The sequence below is a fragment of the Haemorhous mexicanus genome, chromosome 14 (genome assembly GCF_027477595.1).
Source record: "Haemorhous mexicanus isolate bHaeMex1 chromosome 14, bHaeMex1.pri, whole genome shotgun sequence".
NCBI classification, from domain to species: domain Eukaryota; kingdom Metazoa; phylum Chordata; class Aves; order Passeriformes; family Fringillidae; genus Haemorhous; species Haemorhous mexicanus.
In genome coordinates this window covers 1,888,719-1,908,842 of record NC_082354.1, presented here as the reverse complement: position 1 = coordinate 1,908,842, position 20,124 = coordinate 1,888,719, and the positions used below count along the sequence as shown (strand labels likewise).

Genomic DNA, 20,124 nt, shown 5'->3' with positions numbered 1-20,124 from the left:
GCTGGTGACAAAGGCGGGAGCAGAGGGAGCAGAGGCAGCTGTCAGAGGCGTCCCCCAGGCCAAGATAATAGGAGAGAAACCATGACGTAAGGCCAGGGGAAGTGGGGTCCTGGCCTTTCCCAGGCTCTGCCGTGCTCCACGCTCCACTTCCCTGCCAGTTTATCAGCCACTGGAGCAACCAAGGGAACATCATCCAGGACAGAACAAACAAACATCCGAGTTTGGGCTTCCTTCCTTCCTTCGAATAACCAACAAAAAAATTAAAAAAAAAAAAAAAACCAAAACAGAACAAAAAAAAAAAGAGAGAGTCGGAGAATTCAATTAAATTTAAAAAGACTGAAACAAGTGAAACAAATAAGCATTTGTGTTTCCATGGTGACATGATGCATTCCTGGGAGTGGGAGCTTGGCCTTGGGGAGAAGCAATGCTGGAGCAGCAAAGCCAGGGATGCCCCAAGTGGTTGCATCAAGTGCAGCCCACCACTGCACCCAAGGAACCAACATAAGCCCCTTGGTTCTGATAGCCCTTGGATCACCAGAAGTCCTCTGTGGTCTCCCAAGTCCCCAACACACAGCCATGGCTCACCAGGCCTGTTTGGAGGGGAACTCCGGCTAGGAAATGTTGTTTTCCTCTTTCTGTTTAATTCCCACAGCAAAGGTAGGTCAGGACCAGCCACCTGGAGCTCCAGTCCATGCATCACCATGTTGGGGTGGGTGTTGTGGTTTAACATAGCTTGGTTTCCAGTTGACGATAAAATGCCTCAGATATGGAAGAGATTCTCTGCGAGGACTTCCTCCAGGCCCAGCGGAACCAATCAGCTGGCTACTTTTGAATATTGACACCTTGTTGAACCACTTAAGAAAGCTGGACATGCCTCTGTGAAATCACGTTTAAAAATGAACAAACCCCGGGAAAAAGTCTTTTCTTTCTGGCCTTTGAACAGGTAACTGGACGCTGGCGCGGCTGGGCCCTGATCCGCTGTGCAGCCTGATGGGGCCGGGCCGGGCTGGGCCCTGCTCTGCTGCAGTGCTGGCCAGGCCGGGCTGGGCCCTGCTCTGCTGCAGTGCTGGCCAGGCCGGGCTGGGCCCTGCTCTGCTCTGCTGCAGTGCTGGCCAGGCCGGGCTGGGCCCTGCTCTGCTCTGCTGCAGTGCTGGCTGGGCCGGGCTGGGCCCTGCTCTGCTGCAGCACTGGAGGGGCCAGGCTGGGCGCTGCTCTGGTGCAGCGCTGGCTGAGCCAGGCTCATTCCACCATGTGGCCAGCCCACAGCACAGCTCGGCTGAGATTCTGCCGCTGCTGAGTTCCACCCACAGCCGCTGGACAGGGAGAGGGGAAGCTATGGGCATGCTGCTGCTGAGTTGTGGGCAGGCCACTGAAATTCTGGCCGCTCCTGCTGCCATTGGGAGCCTGGCTTAGGCCCCCCCCCACCCAGTGCAGCTGGAGCCAAAGTCAACAGCGCAAGCAGCTCCACTGCCATCACAGCAGAGATCACACGGCCATCCACAGCCCAGGTGAGATATCAACTCTTTCAGTGTACAGATGAAATTTACAGACATCAATCCTCTCTCAAGTAAGAGGAGAAGAAAGGGTGAAGACAGGTAAAGAAAACAACGTGGAGACACCGAGGTCAGTAAAGAAGGAATCAAATCCCAGATGGGAGGAGAATGAGGAGATGCCTTAGTCTTGGGCTGAAATTCTCTTATAAGGCTATGGTGAAGATATAATTGATACATCAAACTCTTTTTTCCCCTGTAACTCATGGAATGCACTGGGGGGATGTGGTGTTCTAACCATCACTGTAAGCAGAGGCACCCGTGTTGAAGCAAGCAGATGTTGAAGTAGCTGTGATCCAATGAGAGGCTTGAACAGAGAGAAATGAGACAGATGAAAAACCTTGCCCCAGGAATGGAAAAAGAAAACCTCTGTTCCCAGAAATAAAAGAAGAGAACTTTTGTTTCTATACTAGAACAGTTCATCCTTATAATTGAACCCAAATAAGCTGAAATGACCCTTGGTGGCAGTTGTGGGAAAACTACTAAACCTTGGGAGGGACTTCACAATTGTAGATTTCTGGGCGAGTGCTATTTGTGAAAATTAAAACCACGAGAGAACTGTGTCTTGTGGAAAAGTCTCCATGGTATGGCAGGAGAGACTCCTCACCCTAAGTGGACTGAAGAAAGATTATTTTAAAGGTGGTAACCTGACTGAATATACCAAATTTGTCTCTTTACATTGTTAGTGGGGAAAAAATTAGAAAGTTGGAGGGATGAGAAGTGTTCTGAAGGTTTATTCTGATTTCTAATTATTTTTCTTTTAATTCTGTTAATAAAGTTTTCCTTATGTCCTTAAAAAAAAAACATTTAAAAAAAAAAACAACAGAAAGAAAAAACCCTGAGTTTGAACTTTCCTGCACGTTGGTGACTCTGGGATCTACATGGCAAAATAACTGCATAAATTTAACAAAAATTCAGAAGTTCAACTTAACCTCATTTCTGGAGCAGACTGGCTGTCTTGGTTTGAAAAGACAGGTGTCTGCTTAAGGAAGGTAGGAGCCCCTCTGAAGTGGAAAATATAACCCCCCCCCCTCCAAATTACTATAATTTTGAAAGTAAAGGGCTCTCATGCAAAGATATGGGAATAGGAATAACAGTTCTTTATTAGGAAAACTAAAAATACAAATGCAATAGTAGAAACAAAAAAGCCCAGACCACTGACCGAGTCAGAATATGCCCTGACCCCCTGTGTGTCAGGGTGATGGCACAGTCCCATCCCAGGGGGGCTCAGGGTGGTGGCACAGTCCCATCCCAGGGGGGCTCAGCCCTCCTGCAGTGCCAGCTGTGGTTCTGCTGGAGCAGGGATCCTTCACAAGGGGGAGTTTTTCTCTGAAGCTCCAGGGCTGCTGGAGATGGGCCTGCTCTCCCTCTGGGAATGCAGGGCAGAAGAAAGCTGCCCCTCTGGGAATGCAGCGGGCAAAGGCTGCTGTAGTGTTCAAACCTCAGATTATACCCAGGTCGAATGCTTGGCTCCTCCCCTGGGCGGAGCATCTCCCCATGGGATGATGGAATTTGATAAGCCATCCTGGGACACTCAGTGGCCATGGACAGCAGAGATCTCCTGGAGGGAGGGCTGGCTATGGGAGAGATAAATAAAACTGCCCCATGAACAGCAGAGAACTGCCCCAGCTCTGACAGATGGCAAACAGAATGCACACCCCCAATAACACCTTGCAACCTAAGACATATATACATGCAGCTGTGGATATAGGCCCAGTGTCATGAGTAGTTCACCCTAAAACAAGGTTTCTTTGTGGTATTCATTTGGTATCTCCATCTTTTTTGCATCACTCACCAGGTGCAACCTGGTCCCTGAGTGAAGACAACCCCATGGATGGGATTGACTTTGCTGGAGGCAGAATTAACCCAAACAGTTTTTCCCAGCATATCACTTGTGTACCACTGGAGCCTTACCTCTATCTGTTGTTCACAAGGGCTCAGACTGAGCAGGGCCTGCTCGGTGTGTGGAACCTCGGATGTTCACTCACCATGTGGCCTTTGCTAAATTAATCTCCCAGTTCTTGAAAGTCCCCCCACCCAGTGCCTTCAAGGTGGTTTTAAGCAGGCCATTGAACCATTCAACCTTCCCAGCCACTGGTGCATTATAAGGAATATGGTACACCCACTCAACGCCATGTTCTCTAGCCCAGGTGTTGATAAGGCTATTTTTGAAATGAGTCCCGTTGTTGGACTCAATTCTCTCGGGGGTACCATGCTTCCAGCCATCCCGTGGTGGCTTCCACCATGGTCAGCACGTAGCGCTTACCTTGACGTGTCTGGGGCAGTGTGATGTAGTCAATCTGCCAGGCCTCCCCAAACTTGTACTTGGACCACCGCCCACCATACCACAGGGGCTTCACTCGCTTGGCCTGTTTGATGGTAGCACATGTCTCACAGTCATGGATAAACTGAGAAATACTGTCCTTGGTTAGATCCACCCCTCGGTCTCGTGCCCACTTAGAGATGGCATCTCTGCCCTGATGACCTGAGGCATCAAGCTGACCTGGCATGACCTGGGCCCATCAAGCTAGGAACAACTCCCCCTTATGTTCCCAATCTAGGTCTATCTTTGACACCTCTATTTTTGCTGCCTGATCTATCTGCTCATTGATTCAGTGCTCCTCATTAACCCAGCTCTTGGGGACATGGGCATCTACATGGCGGACTTTTACAGGTAGCTTCTCTACCCTAGTAGCAATGTGTTTTCACTTATCAGCAGCCCAGATTGGTTTTCCCCTACGCTGCCAGTTGGCCTTTTTCCACCTTTCCAGCCATCCCTACAGAGCATTGGCTACCATCCACAAATCAGTATAAAGGCAGAGCTTTGGCCATTTCTCTCTCTCAGCAATGTCCAGGGCCAGCTGAACAGTTTTGAGTTCAGCAAGTTGGCTCGATCCACCTTCTCTTTCAATAGCTTGAGTGACCTGTCGTGTGGGGCTCCATACAGCTGCTTTCCACTTCCGGTTCATTCTTATAATGCGACATGATCCATCAGTGAAAAGAACATAGTGTGTTTCCTCTGCTGACAGTTGGTTGTATGGTGGAGCTTCTTCAGCCCTCGTCACTTGTTCCTGCTCCTCTTCATCAGCGAGACCAAAGTCTTCACCTTCCGGCCAGTTTGTAATTATTTCCAAAATCCCAGGATGATTCAGGTTTCAGGGCACGCTGCATGATGAGGGCAATCCATTTGCTCCATGTAGCATCAGTGGCGTGGTGGGTGGTGGGAGCCTTTCCTTTGAACATCCACCCCAGCACTGGTAGTCGGAGTGCCAGGAGGAGTTGTGCTTCCTTGCCAATCACCTCTGAGGCGGCTTGGACTCCTTCACAGGCAGCCAAGATTAAGAAATCTCTCTTTCTCTGTGGGAGTGTAGTTGGCTTTGGACCCTCTGTAACTTCAGTTCCAGAATCCCAGTGGTCGGCCTCGAGTCTCCCCAGGCACCTTCTGCCAAAGGCTCCAGGACAAGCCATTGTTCCCGGCTGCAGAGTAGAGGACATTCTTCACCTCTGGTCCTGTCCTGACTGGGCCGAGGGCAACTGCATGAGTGACCTCTGGTTTGATCTGGGCAAAGGCTTGTTGCTGCTCAGGGCCCCAGTGGAACTTGTTCTTCTTGTGGGTGACCAGGTAGAGAGGGCTCACAGTCTGACTGTACTCGGGAATGTGTATTATCCAAAAGTCTATGGCACCCAGGAAAGCTTGTGTCTCCTTCCTGCTCATTGGTGGAGACATCGCGGTGATCTTGTTGATGACCTCAGGGGGAATCTGACGCCCGTCCATCTTGCCACTTTACTCCCAGGAACTGGATCTCTCGGGCAGGTCCCTTGACTTTGCTCTTCTTGATGGCTGTCCTGCTTTAGGACAAATTTTGGAGAAAACTTCCAAAGGGGTTCCCATAGAAAGCAGATTCAAGCAGCCCCTCCCCCAGCTGGTTTGGGAAAATATTTCCTTGGAGAAAAGTGGAAAAAAACTGTTTATTTAACAGGCAAAGCATTCACCAGCACAAAAAGAAATGAACAATATTAAACAATAAAATCTCTTGCTGCTCTGAAGATATGACCAATTCAGAAAGTCCCTATCTGCAGTAGGACTCCTGAAACTGGAAGAGCAACGAATACCAACTGCCACCTCAACAGTGGACCACTGCCTTCTCTTTCATTCCAACAGCAAAGGTAGGTCAGGACCAGCCACCTGGAGCTCCAGTCCGTGCACCACCATGTTGGGTTGTGTTAGGTCAAGGTGGGTCATTCATGCTGGGTGACATTGATCTTTTGCATGGGATTGTGCTGGGTAGGTCATTCATTTTGGGTTGTGTTGGGTCAGTTAGGTTGGGTCATTCCTGTCAGGTTAGATTGAGGTGGGTTTTTCATGTTGGATTACATTGGACATTCACATTGTGTTGGGTCTTTCATGTTGGTTTGGGCCATTTGTGTTGGCTTCCACTGGATTGGTTGGGCTGGGTTTTGCTGGATCATTCATGTTGGGCAGGGGTGAGGTGGGTCATTCATTAAACTGCTCCGGCACCCACAGCGATATTTTTCAGAGCCTTTGCCCTACAAACCATTTCCAGGAACATCTCCTTGGCTCAGCCACCCTTGGTTCCTGCTGCTTTCATGGAAATTGCCACAAGATTTCCTGGAAAACACGAATTCCCTGTCCTAACCTTGTCCAGAAACATCCCCCACATGTAGAGAGAAACTTCTGTGTGCCCTGCACGTCATCCAAAGCTCTGCTTGACATCAGCACCACCAAGGCCACCTCCAAGAAATCCCGGGGTGGGGAAGGGGGACAGATTTCTTGCATGACTCCACAGAACGGGGCCAAGGGAGGATGCACCTGTAGGATCCAGAGTGTTTTTCCTCAGCGCGTGGCCACAGGAGCCCCTTGGTGTAGGACCAGCTGGCAGGGCCTGGCAGGGCCTTTCCCAGGCAGAGGGCTAATTCCGTATCCCCTGCCGGATGCGGGATCTCGTCACCAGCACCCGCTGGAGACGGGAAGAGCATTGTGTGGGCTGTTGCTTTTTTTAAAGCCATTTGTGACCCCGGGAGCAGTGTGTGAGTGAGGAAGGAGGGGACAAGGGGGAGGGCAGAAAATTCCTAGAGCCCAGCTCTCCCTGGGAAATCCCCAGAAAGTTCCCAGGCACTTTTTTTCCCAGCACACACGTTCCTATGTGCTGAGGCCAAACAGCAGGTGCATCCCAGAGTTCTGGGCTCCTAGGGGGCACATGGGCCTCCTCCAAGAGGGCCCCGGCACTGCCTGTCCCTGTCCCACGGGACCCTGTGGGGCACAGGAGGGACCACAAATCCCAGTGAACTCCGGAGACCACCATGCTCCACACCCAAGGAGAAACAACCCCATGAGCTTACCCAAAGGCCACGCCAGTGCTGCTGCACTGCCCATCCCAAAGGCAGCTAGTGGGACACCAGGGAAGGGGGATCTCCCCTCCCCAGAGCCCCCAGAGCTCCCAGCCCAGCCCTTCAGCTCAGGCACGGTTTGATCCTGTTTGCTCGCATCCATCACTTCCATCGGGAACACGCCTGGATCCCGCAGGCACCCGATGAGTCCCTGCTGGTCCGAGGGGCTGTGCCCGGGCACGGAGGGAGAAGGGCCCGGGCTTCCTGCCAGGAAGGACCGAGGGACAGGCGACAGGCACTGCCCGAGCACGAGGAGCACGAGGCTGCTCATCGCATCCGCTGCCTCCTCCCGGGAGCCGGTACCGGGACACGATCGCACCCCGGGAAGGGCCTGTGACAAATTCTCATGGAGGCCGGGATGCCTTTGCCGTGAGCTCACCCAGTGACTAACTTGTTTATCTCCCGCGGGAGCTGCACCGAGGTTTTGGGAAGCAGCAGATCCCCGACAGCTCCTCTGCCTGTTCCAGGCGCCGCCCCCACCCCTTTCCTGAAAAACACTCAGAAATCAGGAATCTGCGGTGGCACCAGCGCGTCCCCTCGCTGTCAGGACACCGACAGCGAGCGACTCCTCTGTCCACACACCCACGGCAGGGAAACTGGAAAGAATCAGAACACATGGGTCTTGAAAAAACAGGCATGGAAATGCCGGCACAGCACTGGGGAGTATCTCCCAGTGCTTCGCTGGGGCGGTTTGTTTGCCCAGGTACCCGGGAGGCGCCGCTGAGACCTCATGCTGCCCCATTCCCAGTCCAGAGAGGCACCAGCACGTTTAAGCACAGAGCAGGATGTCCCTAGAATGTCCCTAGGATGTCCCCTGTTCCAGGCCAGTTTGGACGGGGCTTGGAGGAACCTGGGATAGTGGAAGGTGTCTCTGCCCATGGCAGGGAGGTGGAACGGGATGAGCTTTAGGGTTTCTTCCAACCCAAACCATTCTGGAATTGTCTGTGTCTGACAGGTTCATCCTAATCCTCAGGTAACACTCCCAGTGCTCCTGTGTCACCGCGTGTCATCTATTCTCTCCAGTGCCACCTGCCGCTCCCACTGGAGCTTTTTCTGATCCACCAACTCAGTCCCTGCGGGTGCTTCGTGCTGCAGAGCAACGCGGAGCTCCAGGGACCGGAGCCACTGTCCCGAGGGTCCCGGCGGGCCCTCCCTGCGCTGCTCCGGGGCAGCCTCCCGGCTGGGGACGCCCTCCAGAGAGGCGGCGGGAGGACAGGCTCGGGCGTGCTGCGGGGCCGGGGGTGGTGGAAGGGGGCCGAGGGGCGGCGGTCGCCACCGCCGGGCCAAGGCAGCCCTCCAGCGGGGACCCGCCGCCTGCCCGGCGCGCACGCCAGTGCGCCGGTCTGGTGAAAATCAGCGCTTTGTAACCCAAAAGGTGGAGTGCGTATCCCCGGCACCGCATCAGCTGCAGCGGGGAAGGACGGGGACAGGGACAGGAGAAGGGAGGACAGTGACGGGGAAGGGGTAGGCAAGGATAGGGAAAAGACAGGGATGGGAGCAGGGACAGGGACAGGGACAGGGACAGGGACAGGGACAGGGACAGGGGACGGGGACAGGGGACGGGGACAGGGATGGAGCAAGGCAGTGGCAGGGACAGGGACAGTGACGGGGACAGGGACAGGGACAGCGACAGGGCACCGCCGCTCCTCTCGCTGTCCATGTGGCCGCCTGCCCGCCAGGGGGCAGCACTCTGCAGCACCGCTTCGTGCCCGAGCCCGTCACGGCCGGCGCTGTCCGCAGGCTGGCGGCACCCGCGGGTCCCCGTGGGGCGTGCACCGCGCTCCATCCCCTTCCCCGAGCTCCGTGCCGTCCTGCGGCCTCCCGGACAGGAGCGGCCGCCGGAGGCGCGGCGTCTCCCGGGGCGGCTCCGTCCTGTTCCCGTCCTGTCCCGGTCGCCGCCGGCCCCGGCTCGCGGACGCTCTGCCCCGCCTCTCTCTATGGCGGCGGCGGCCCCGCCCCGGGGCGGCCTGAGGCGGCCCCGGCCCCGCTCCCGACCCGGCCCCGCCGCCGCCTGCGGGCTCTGGGGCCCGGCAACGCCGCTCCGAGGAACCGGGGAGCCGCCGAGGTGGGTCGAGGTTCCCCCCAGCCCCCCGAGCTCGGAGCGGGGCTCGTCCTGCCCGCGGGGCTCGGGGGCTGCGCTTGGGCCCCCTCGGAGAGGGACCCGTTTGCAACGTAGCTTTTTTCCTTGTTTTTTTTCCTCTTTCCAGGGTCACCGATACGCCGGTTCCCTCGGGCAGCAGCGGCCGATGTGGGAAAGCTCAGAGGGGCGTTTTCGGCCTGGTGGGCACAGGGAGGCAGAGGGGAGGGAAGGACCGGCGAAGAGCCCGGAGCAGCAGCGCTGACCCTGCGGAATTCCCTCCGGCTGAGACCCTCCGCCTTCCTTTCGGCATCCCGAGCCCGGCCGAAGCCTCGCTCCATCATTCCGCAGCTCCGCCCGGCGCTCCAGGGTCCCAGGTAATGCCAGGCCCGGGCTCACGCGGGAATTATGGTCCCAGCGAAAGGGAATGAAAGGCTGCAGCTCGTGGGCAGAGCTGTTTTCCGTCATTCCCTGGAAAAACACAACCCCACCTTGCCCAGATGAGCTGCCTGGCTCCTCTTTGCCCGGGCAAGACCCAGAGCATGGAGTGATTTAGAAATAGGAGTTTATTGGAGTAGCTCCTCTGGGGGGGCTCTACCATCAGGGCTGGCTGCTTTGCTGGAAAAAAACAGAATTGGAACTTGTTTCTGTTGAGCTGTGTGGCCTGGAAAGGCTTTGCTTGGGAGAAATGCAAAAGGGAGGCTGGAATAAGGTTCTGGGAATGGGGCCTGCTGTCAGGTGGTCAGTGTGAAACATGGGGTGAGCAGATAATTCCCTTTGCTTCCAGGAAAATGAAGTAGCTGTGAAGCTAGCAGTGCCTGGGATGTCTTTATTAGCTCTTTAATTTCATTGAAATCCCATGTGGGGAAGGGCTGGAAGAGGAATCTGACAGCTGAGATCTGATGGAGTTGTCTGCAGGGTGAGTGCAGGAGCTCAGCGGGGAACAACCAGTCTGCTTTTTATCTCTGTGGTAATTAATTGTAATTAACTGAGTCAGCTCAGGCTGTAAAACTCTGCCTGTGTCCTGTCCAAGAGGTGTTGCCATCCTGGGGGATCTGGTTTGTCACCTGGGCTTGTGCTCTTGGCTCCTCTGGCTCCGGCAGAGTCCTCAGGGCAGCTTTTCTGCAACCTTTGCAGAATTCCTCTTTTTCTTGGTGTTCCTTCACTGCAGAGAGAACTGTCAGGTTAAAGGATCCCAGAGGATCAAAAGCCAAATTCCTTTCCCTGACTTTGGACTGTTGTGCTTCTTACAGCTCCCTGTTCCATATGGAACAGAAACCTTGGTTCCAGCCAGGTGCTTCCAGAAGTAAAAACTGAGCGAGTGTGAGCAGCTGAATGTTTAAGGTGTTTTTCATAGAAAATACCTTTTTTTTTTTTTTTTTCATAGGAGCTGGACAAACAGGCTGGAAGGGCTGGAGCAGGGCAGGGAGGGCAGCAGGGTCATCCCATGCCCTGGAGGGTTTGGCTAAAAGTTGGTGAAAGCCTCCAGGTTTGTGGGGTTTCTCCTTTCTTAGGTGTTCCCATTGCTGAAACTATTTGATCACTCATTTTTTCACTGTTTCCTTTGCCCAGAATGGGGCCTGTGGCTTTTCCTCAGAGAGATTAAGCCCAGATTCGTTTCCTTGAAATGTTTCTTGTGAAACAAACTGCAGTGTTAGGGTTAGGGTTAACCCCTGTGAAACAGAGCCTTCCTTTATGCTCCTTCCACAGCATCTCCTGTCCTTTCTCTCCAAAGACTGATGGGAATTCCTCAAACCACAATAGATTTGAGGTTTCTGTTCTTCCCTCTGGCATTGTTCTCTCCTTCACCCTGTAGGTCCTGTGTCACCCACCATGTGTGTTTATGCACTGAGTATTTAATGTCTGCTCCCTCCTGCCCTTTCTTTTTGAATTCTGAGGGAAATTTTGTTTGGAATTCTCTCATTTCACTGCTGCCCAGGTGTCTGGACCACATAAAGCATAAAGGTGAGGTAGCAGGAGGTGCAGGAAGAGAGTTTGCTGTTCATGTAGCTCATCCAGCTGTTAGCTCTGATGAAACAACAAAAATTATAAATCCTCCCTAATCATACAGATTTTTTGGAGGTTTAATGCCTCTTAGTTTTAGTATCTCTTGGAGAGATTGAATTTAAGGCTCTCACTGGGCTGCCTGTGGTGTTTTCTTCCAGGAAGAGCAACATGAGATCTCCCTGATTAGGTTTAATTATCTGGGTCACTTCCCATTACCTGTGTTAATTTCCTTCTCAGTTTTGATACTGGGAGAGGAGGAGATAAAAGAATATGTGTGGGAAGATCAAACTAAGGCTGGAGCTGCCCCAGGCACAGGCCATGTGCTGGTGGATTTGTGGGTGAGCCTTTTCCTGGCATTTTGGGTCCTGTGTGTATGTGCAAGCAAGATTCCTTCTGTTTTCTACCCCTCACTGGGATAGTGGATCCAAAAGCCACTGGACAGACTTTCCCTGTCTCCAATAAGCTTTGTGAGTTGTTGGTTCAGGGATTTAAATAATTTCTTTAAGATTTTAAAGCTGATAAAAATCAGGGGCAGCTCCTGGGTTTTGTAGCTGTAGGTTTTCTTCTCTTGGTTATGAGATTTGTCTGTCACGTGGGGCTCATTCCTCTTCCTATAGCAGATTTTCAAAGCTGGGCAGCAGGAACAGGAACTGGATATCTTGAAAAAGGAGGCTGGAACCAGGGGGTTTGCTCTCTTCTCCCAGAGAACTAGGGATAGGACAAGAGGAAACACCCTCAAGCTGTGCCAGGGGAGATTTAGGTTGGATGTTGGGAAAATTTCTCATGGAAAGGGCTCTGTGGCTGAAGTGTGTCAGTGTGCCTTCATCTCAAACCTTCTCTTCAAAAACATTCCCACTTTTTCTCCCTAGGGATGTCTGCATTCTTTTATCCCTGCTTAACAAGTTGCTGCTGGGAATGTGGCACCTCTGTGGATTTGGTTGTTATCAGCAGCTTTTGAGGTCTCTGCAGAGCAGAAGCAGCTTGGACAGACAGAGCTCCAGTGCCTGGACTCTCCAGATAAGAAAACGAAGGAAAATCAGACATCTAGGATAAGAAAGGCTTTCTGAGCCTGTGTCTTATCCAGAGAGACCACATTTCAGTGCACTTCAGAGTGCTGTTAAAATCCTGCTGGGTTTAGACCTGGCCCTCAGAAATTCATAAACATGACAGGCATTTAGACTGAGGCATCATCTCTTAAAACTTGTCAGGTTTTTCCCTTGCTCTTTGCACTGTAGAGTTGTTACAAATTTCCCTTGGAGAAATCGCCTTCTAACCTCTATCCTAAAATTAATCACAGTGGTTTCTCCTCCATGCCAGCTGTGTCCTTCACCAGCAGCAGAGATCTTCCTCCTCCTCATTGTTTTGCCTGCTTTTTCTAGAACTGACCTAATTACCAGATTCCTCTGTTATTGCTTACCTAACCAAGGTCAATTTGCTTCTCCGGTTGCTGCAGTTCCATCCAGGAATGGTGAATTCAAACTGGGAATGCTGGAGGGGGGACAAGACCTTCAGAGATGAGGCTTTGCCACTGTTTTGCCCAAGAGTGTTGAACACAACTGTCTCTCCTGGATTGGCTTTGCCTGGTAAATCACAGAATCATGGAATGGCTTGGGTTGGAAGAGACCTTAAAGTTCATCCCATTCCACCCCCTGCCATGGGCAGGGACACCTTCCACAAGCCCAGGTGGCTCCAAGCCTTAATATCCAACTTGGCCTTGGACACTTCCAGGGATCCAGGGGCAGCCACAGCTTCTCTGGGCACCCTGTGCCAGGGCCTGCCCACCCTCACAGGATCCCAGTATGTCCTTTGTGTCTCCTCAGGGCTGTGTCCAGATGGGGTTTAGGACAGAGTATCACATCCAAGTCACCTTGTCCTCTCTCTCCTGACTGCCAGGATGTGGTGCCAGAGGCTGGCGTGGCTGCTCCGGTGGCGGCGTGGGAGCACCGGACATCGCTGGCCGTGGCTGCCCCGGGGCCCTGGGCCCGTCCTGGCTGTCCCTGCTCGCTGCCACCACACAGTCCCAGTGTCCCCCCACTGTGCCTGGCAGCTGCACCGAGACCATCTCGGTAGGTGTGCTGGGTGAGGGTGCTCCTGCTCTGCCTGGGGACAGCAGGCAGGGATTCCACCCTTGTTCCCTGGAATGATGTGTGTTTTCTTTCTGAAATAACCTGCATCAGAGGAATGCACACTGGGGGCCGTTTCATGTTCCCTGCTGCAATTCCTAAAGGCAGGATGGAGCAGCCTTGTTTTCTATGATAAGTGAGGCACTGCTAAATAAGTAATCAAATCCAGGGATTCCTGAACAAAAACTGTCTGAGCCGTGCCCTGTCGGGCACCATTTTCTGTACCATGCTCAGGCTCTCCCTGGCACAGCCCCCCTCAGCTCTGGTGTATGCCCATCTCTGCTGCCCCAGAGCTGGCAGCTGAGGCCAGTGAAATCTCAGTACTCCGAGTCACTTGCAAGCAAAGGGAATTGCTCGGCATTTTACACAGTGGCTCCAAAGCAAAGGAGCCAGGCCTTGATAAGATCCTCTGCCAGGTCTTCTTCTTGTGACAATTTATGCCAAGGGGTACTACTGCATCCCCTGTAATTGGGATGATAAGGTGTGGGCTCTGGGCTTCAATTCTTGGCTTTGTTTGTCCTCCCTGTTGCCCCAAAGCCTCCTCTGCTCCCATCCCTGGCAGAGCTGAGGTACGGCAGCACCGTGATGCGCCTGGACTTCGTGTGGCTGCGGGACCACTGCCGCTCCGCCTCCTGCTACAACGCCAAGACCAACCAGCGCAGCCTGGACACGGCCAGCGTGGACCTGGCCATCCAGCCCCAGGCTGTGCGGGTGGACGAGACCACGCTCTTCCTCACCTGTGAGTCCTGAACGCCTGTGCCCTCCTGTGCCTGCTGATGGACAGCATTACCCCCAGATCTGCCTGTCTGGGAAGACACTGAGACGTGAGCAGGTTTTAAACACTGCTCTCACTGTAAACACACCTCTGCATCAGAGTGGTGTGGTTTTCCTGCCCCAGCCCTTCTTGTGTGTATGCAGTGTCTGGGTTGGTCAAAGTCCCCCAGCATTGCAGGTGGTGAACAGATGGGGCATGACATGGTTGCTTCTCTTTTCCTTCCCTGTTCTGTGTGAGCAGCTGTCAGCCCTGCTCACCATGCCCGTTCTCTGTCCTTTTTCCTCACTTTCCCAGCTGCTTTCTTCCTTTTGGTGGGGCTTACTTTTGTTTGAGGGCTTGACTTCAGAGCTTTGATTGTCCTTGGAGGCCTGTCAATAAAAGCCAAAACCACTGCAGATGCAACAGTTGACTGGGAATTTGGAGAGGGTTGTAGCAGCTGCCCTGAATTTGGAGTTGTGGCAGCAATGACAACACCTTTAGGACTCGTGGCCTTTCAGGTCATATTTCAGGTGGAGCAGGGTGCAAAGGACCCATCCCCAGACAGGTGACAAGGGTGAGGCTTGTCCTGGGCTGACAGGTGCCACAATGTCGGGCTGGCCAGTGGGATTTCGGTGACTCTGCCCTTGTCCCTGTGCCAGGGCCAGATGGACACGTGACACGGTACGGGCTGGAGTGGCTGGCAAGGAACAGCTACGAGGGGCAGAAGCAGCAGGTCATGCACCCCCGAATCCTCTGGAATGCTGAGATCTACCAGCAAGCCCAGGTCCCCTCCATCGACTGCCGGAGCTTCCTGGAGACAGACGAGGGTCTGAAGGAATTCCTGCAGAACTTCTTGTTGTATGGGATTGCTTTTGTGGAGAATGTCACTCCCACCAAAGACGACACAGAAATCTTGGCAAAGAGGATCAGCATAATCAGGTATCTGGGCTGTCCTGGGAAGGATAAATTTGTTTTCTTTTGGGAAGGATAAACTTGTTTTCTTTCTGTTTGGAAAGCTGCTGCCTCCTTGTCCTGTGTTTTGTGTGGCATGACCTGGTTTGCAGACAAATGCTCTGGCTGCTCCCTTGGACCTGGGATGGAGGATCCTACTGTGGGATCCACCCTCCTTTATGGAAGAGCTGTGAATCACTCAGTCATTGAGCTGCCCCTAGAGCATCCCATGACTTTTGTGACAGTGGGACTGTGCAGAGAGGAGGGACTGAAGGAAGTGGCTGGCTGGGAAGAGCAGGGCTTTGCAAGGAGAGACATTTCCTGTTATGACTTGAGGGGTCATGAGGGCAGCCTGGCCCTGGGAGCCAGGGAGATCAAAGACCAGTTGGAGCTCTTGCTGGAGAAAAACAGTGAGAAGTGTTGGTGCTGGGCTTGTGTAAAGCACAGCCAGCATGGTATGCCAGGGGATGAGCTCGGGGCTTTATCCAAGCTGTAGAAACAGTTTGATTTGCCTGGGGCCATTGGAAAAGGAGGGATTCCTGTTAATGAACAGTGACTCCAGATGGAAACAAGGGGCGTCAGGGAATATCCAGCCAGCTTTTGTCTCCAGGCACCCTTCCCCTGTAGACCCTGGGTGCTGTTTGGCCTTGCCTGGTGTCCCTTCCCTCCTGTGCGTGTTGGAGGGGGGAGGTAGTGAAAACAGGATACTGGGAAGAAGAAATGGAATTATTGGGCAACCCTGTGTGGATACAAGTAAGGGCTGGCTGCACTTAGGCAACTCCTTGTGTCACTTCCATGACTGGGGATGATGGTTGGTATGGAAACATTAGTGGTTGTGGAGGGGAAGACTCATCACCATCAGTCTTTTGGGGACGAAAGAGAGAAGCTGAAAACCAAAAGAGGGATTAGAAGCACCACTCCTGACAATCTGAATTTTGTGAAGCTGTTCTGCTTTCATGACTCGGTGCATGGGACAGAGGGGAATAACTCAAATGTAGGGGAGGATGTGCCTTACCAGACTCTGACCTGTGATAAATGCCCATCTCTTTTTCAGGGAGACCATATATGGCAGGATGTGGTACTTCACCTCTGACTTCTCCCGGGGAGACACAGCCTACACCAAGCTGGCCCTGGACCGGCACACGGACACCACCTACTTCCAGGAGCCCTGTGGGTACGTGCTGCTGCAGGGACACCTTCCACTATCCCAGGTTGCTCAAAGCCCCACCCAGCCTGTCCTTGGATGCTTCCAGGGATGGGGCAGCCACAGCCTCTTTGGGTTTGGATTTTGGGTGACACAGCCTTCATCCTGCAGCTCCTGAAGTCCCCAGACTTGTGTCACTAGGTTTGGGATGCAGCACTGGCAGTTTGCTGCCTCCTCACCTAGCAAAACATGTGGGATTGAGTCTGGAGAAGCAGCAGGGATGGTTGGGTCCTTGGGGAGCACTTTGTGCCCAGGGGATAGGCAGCCAAGGTCATTCCTCTCAGATTCTGTCTCCGTGCAGCATCCAGGTGTTCCACTGCCTGAAGCACGAGGGCACAGGAGGGCGGACGCTGCTGGTGGACGGGTTCCACGCGGCCGAGCGGGTGCTGCACCAGGCCCCGGAGCACTTTGAGCTGCTGGCCAAGGTGCCCCTTAAACACGAGTACGTGGAGAACGTGGGTGGCTGCCACAACCACATGATTGGAGTGGGGCCGGTGCTCAACGTCTACCCCTGGAACAATGAGCTTTACCTTATCAGGTAATGGCCAGGAGGCCTGTGGGGAGGAGAGGGCATTGTGGTGATGGTTTTCCAGAACATTCCTTGGACTGAAAACCAGTGTGTCTTTGAGCAGGGATGAAACCACATGAACACCCTGTGTTCCTCCTGCTTTAGAGGAAGCATCAGCACTGCTAATGCAAAGATGGGTTTCAGTGCTGAACTTAGATTTTTTTACTGCTAGTATTCTCCCTTCAGCTCCAAGCTTTCATCTCATCTCATCTCATCTCATCTCATCTCATCTCATCTCATCTCATCTCATCTCATCTCATTCTATGTGAGATGCAGAAAAATTCAGCCCTTCTCTGGAGAAGCCTCTAGAAACTATCCTGGCACATAGGGAACAGGGAGAGTGCAGAGTGATCCCTTCCAAAGGGAACTTGGGCTGATTTTTGAAACTCTGGTTGGCCTTAGTTCTAGAGTTTGTCCAGCACTGCTTTGCACTTTTATTCTAAGCAACCCTCAGTCTTGCCATGTCCTTCCATGGAAAACCAGGAAGAACAAGTGTACACTTGATAATAAAGTCCTCTTGCCCTCAGTGCTGTGTTCCCAAAGTCCTGTGCTGGCAGCACAACCTCTTTGGTCACCTCTGCAGCATCCGTTAAATGCCCACTAATCCCACAGGCTCCTCAGCTTCTCTTGGAGGCACCTGGAGCCGTGTTGGGCAGTCTCTTGTCTCTGCTCTACCTGCAGGTACAACAACTACGACCGTGCCGTGATCAACACGGTGCCCCATGACGTGGTGCGCCGCTGGTACCACGCGCACCGCGCCCTCACTGCCGAGCTGCGCCGGCCTGACAACGAGCTCTGGGTCAAGCTGAAGCCAGGCAAGGTGGGACCTGGAGCTGCATCCTCTAGGACTGGTCCAGGGTGGGACTGGGAGCTGAATCCCGTGGGTTTGGCACAGGGAGAAAGGCAGGATGCTCTGTGGGTGTGCCAGTGTCTGGGCACTGCCATATCCAGCAGTTTTCCTCATTCTGGATGTTCCAGTGTTAACAGTAGTGGTTTCTGCATGTGTGTTTTTCTGCTGTCCTAAAGCAGTATGAGCTCCCAGGTGAGGCAGAGATGTTTAGTTCAAGCTCTGCCTCAGGGGAAAGTTAATCCCAGTTTCCAGCCACTGAAATGAGAATCCTCAGGAGAAAAGAGGTCAGAACACTTAATGTTCAGGCTTTCACTTCTTCCAGAAGAAATTACAGTTCTGAGGTTATGTTTGAGTCCTTATATGGGTAAGTGACACCACAGAGGCAGGTGGTTGGGGCTGTCCCATCCCTGGAAGTGTCCAAATCCAGGTTCCGTGGGGCTTGGAGCAACCTGTGATAGTGGAAGGTGTCCCTGCCCATGGCAGAGGGTGGAACAAGATGGGCTTTAAGGTTCCTTCCAATCCAAGCATTCTGGGATTCAGTGATAAGCTGGCCACTGTCAATTGCTGATGAACTATTTCCTCTCCAGTAGAAAGGCAAAGAAACCCCAGAATGTGTTTCTGGGCTGGCTCCATAAACAGCTCTGTTGAAAGAGCTGTGCTGGATCCTGTGGAACAGCTGGCTGTAGCCTCACCTGTGCTAGTGTGGAACAGGAGGCTCGTGCCCACTGTGATACACCCTTACTTGCTCTTCCAGTGTCCAGGGATCCCCAGGACCTGCCCTGCCAGAGGCTCCTGGCTCTGCCTGCTGTGGTTGCTGTCCTCCTGATGACCTTTTCCCTTTCCTGCAGGTCCTGTTTGTGGATAACTGGCGCGTCCTGCACGGCCGGGAGGCATTTACCGGGTACCGGCAGCTCTGTGGGTGTTACCTGACGAGAGATGATGTGCTGAACACTGCCCGCCTGCTGGGGCTGCAGGCCTAGCCCACCCTCCAGAGAGCCAGGCAGCCCCCAGTCCCACCTCTGGGAGAGGCAGGACCCTCCCAGTTGCACTGCCAGGAGAGGCAGGAGCCCCCAGCCCCACTCCACACCAGGCCAGGTGGGCTGGTGCCTCCCCAGGTGCTCCAGGCCCTATGTGCCTGTGCCTCACCACGGCAAGGACACTGCAATACCTCAGGCACCTCCACCCTCTCTAAGCAGCTCCCAGGGCCTGCTCAGGTGAGGGGGCAGGTGGAAACCAAAGGTTGTGGTACCATATTTTGGGACCACACTCTGCCTTTGAGCACAGGCAGCTCTTGCTGTCCATTCTCCCAGCCAGGGTGGCTCAGTCATGGTTAATCCCACCACAGTAAGTGCTCCTCCAAGCAAGTGCCTTCAGGATTCCCTCTTTGGCCTTTTTTTCCAGCTGCTGGTTTTAGGGGACTTTTAGCAGAGCAGAATGGAAATCTCTGGGATCTTGTCTCTTATCACTGATCAAGCAGCCAAGCTGCCTGAGAGAGGGCCTGGAGAGATCCCGGTGTACTTTGAGCCTTTCTGAGAAGGTTTAGGTTAGAGAAGGAAAAGGGAAGCACCAAGATCTGCATGTTGTGAAGCAGAGATGACAATGTTAGATGAGGGATGGAATTCCCACTTTTCCTTGACTTCCAGGACTGCCATGCTGCTGTTACCTCTGCCTGTTGCACTGCACTTGTGTTGAGGGCAACGCTCAGCAGTCCCAAGACTTCCAACAAACTTCCCACCGTGCCTCCTCTTCCATCCTTTCTTAAGGAATTGGTGTTAGGTCATCATCATACTCTTCGGTGCATGAAACTCACTCTTTGGGTGCATTTTTTCCCAAAATTCTCCTCTGAATGTAACTCAGAGGTGCCTGTCAGCTCCTGGGAGCTGGGATCTGGCATGCTGAAGTGCCACAGGGTAAGGAACAAAAGCAAATCCTGCCGTTAGACATTTTTCATTGTGCCATATCTTTTGGGGTGTTCCTTCTGCTCTGACCAGACCTTAAAGCAGGGCTGGGCCCCTTCACCCCTGGCTGTGCTGTGTGCGGTGCTCTGTGTCCTCAGGGCAGGGACAGTGCAGGTGCACAGGTGCTGAACTTGCTGCTCTTGTTTAATCCAAACACTGAATGTAGAGATCGTGGTGCCAAGACAGTCCTGAAATCTGCTCTTGCTGTGGGCTGAGCTCCCTGATGCTCCCAGTCCCAGCGTTCCCTCCCCAGTGCTTCCCATCCCCAGTGAGCTCCTGGGAGTCAGCAGGGCTCAAAGGGATTTCTGAGCCCAGGCTGGGCAGGTGGTGCCAGGGGAGCTGCCCTCTGTCACGTGAAGCTCCAATGGCAGCCTTGAATCCTGGTAGGAGCCAATTTTAAAACTCAGCAGGAAAATTAAGCCCCCTCCAGCCAACTCCTTTCCATAGTGGAAGAAAAACACTAGGAGAGGTTCTGAGTTGGAGTCACAATTTACTGAAGAAATCGCAATAGTCACAATGATATTAATAAAAGATTGTACAAAATGGGAATAGTTTGCCCACAGAAAGGATATTTACCATCAAAAAGTGTTGCCGGGCTTCTGGGGCAAAGGTGAGAGGTGGCAGTGGTGTGGCCAGGTGCTCTCTGTGGGGAAGACTCCTTCTGGAGTGAGCC

General features: G+C 53.3%; 1 protein-coding gene across 5 annotated transcripts; it reads left to right on the top strand.

Moving 5' to 3' along the window:
- The first annotated feature begins 9,273 nt into the window (after window positions 1-9,273).
- TMLHE (trimethyllysine hydroxylase, epsilon) lies at window positions 9,274-20,000 on the top strand. 5 transcript variants are annotated; one of them, XM_059859018.1, is made up of 9 exons: window positions 9,276-9,413; window positions 9,824-9,955; window positions 12,937-13,109; window positions 13,729-13,905; window positions 14,580-14,859; window positions 15,926-16,045; window positions 16,377-16,613; window positions 17,325-17,463; window positions 18,342-20,000. In XM_059859018.1, the coding sequence occupies exons 2-9, from the start codon at window positions 9,939-9,941 to the stop codon at window positions 18,471-18,473; spliced, it is 1,275 nt and encodes a 424-aa protein (XP_059715001.1). In that variant the 5' UTR covers window positions 9,276-9,413; window positions 9,824-9,938; the 3' UTR covers window positions 18,474-20,000. The 5 variants fall into 5 exon arrangements, with proteins under 5 accessions (XP_059715004.1, XP_059715001.1, XP_059715003.1 ...); XM_059859017.1 differs by lacking the exon at window positions 9,276-9,413 and adding an exon at window positions 12,497-12,626 and having other exon boundaries at window positions 9,829-9,955; window positions 13,704-13,905; XM_059859020.1 differs by lacking the exon at window positions 9,824-9,955 and having other exon boundaries at window positions 9,278-9,413.
- Window positions 20,001-20,124: the final 124 nt, after the last annotated feature.

Excerpts from the sequence above, each read along its gene's own strand:
- TMLHE (XM_059859017.1), top strand. The coding sequence starts at position 12,509 with ATGGTGAATTCAAACTGGGAATGCTGGAGGGGGGACAAGACCTTCAGA. Across the intron at positions 16,046-16,376 it reads TACTTCCAGGAGCCCTGTGG|CATCCAGGTGTTCCACTGCC; the intron begins GTACGTGCTGCT and ends GTCTCCGTGCAG. Across the intron at positions 17,464-18,341 it reads TCAAGCTGAAGCCAGGCAAG|GTCCTGTTTGTGGATAACTG; the intron begins GTGGGACCTGGA and ends CCTTTCCTGCAG.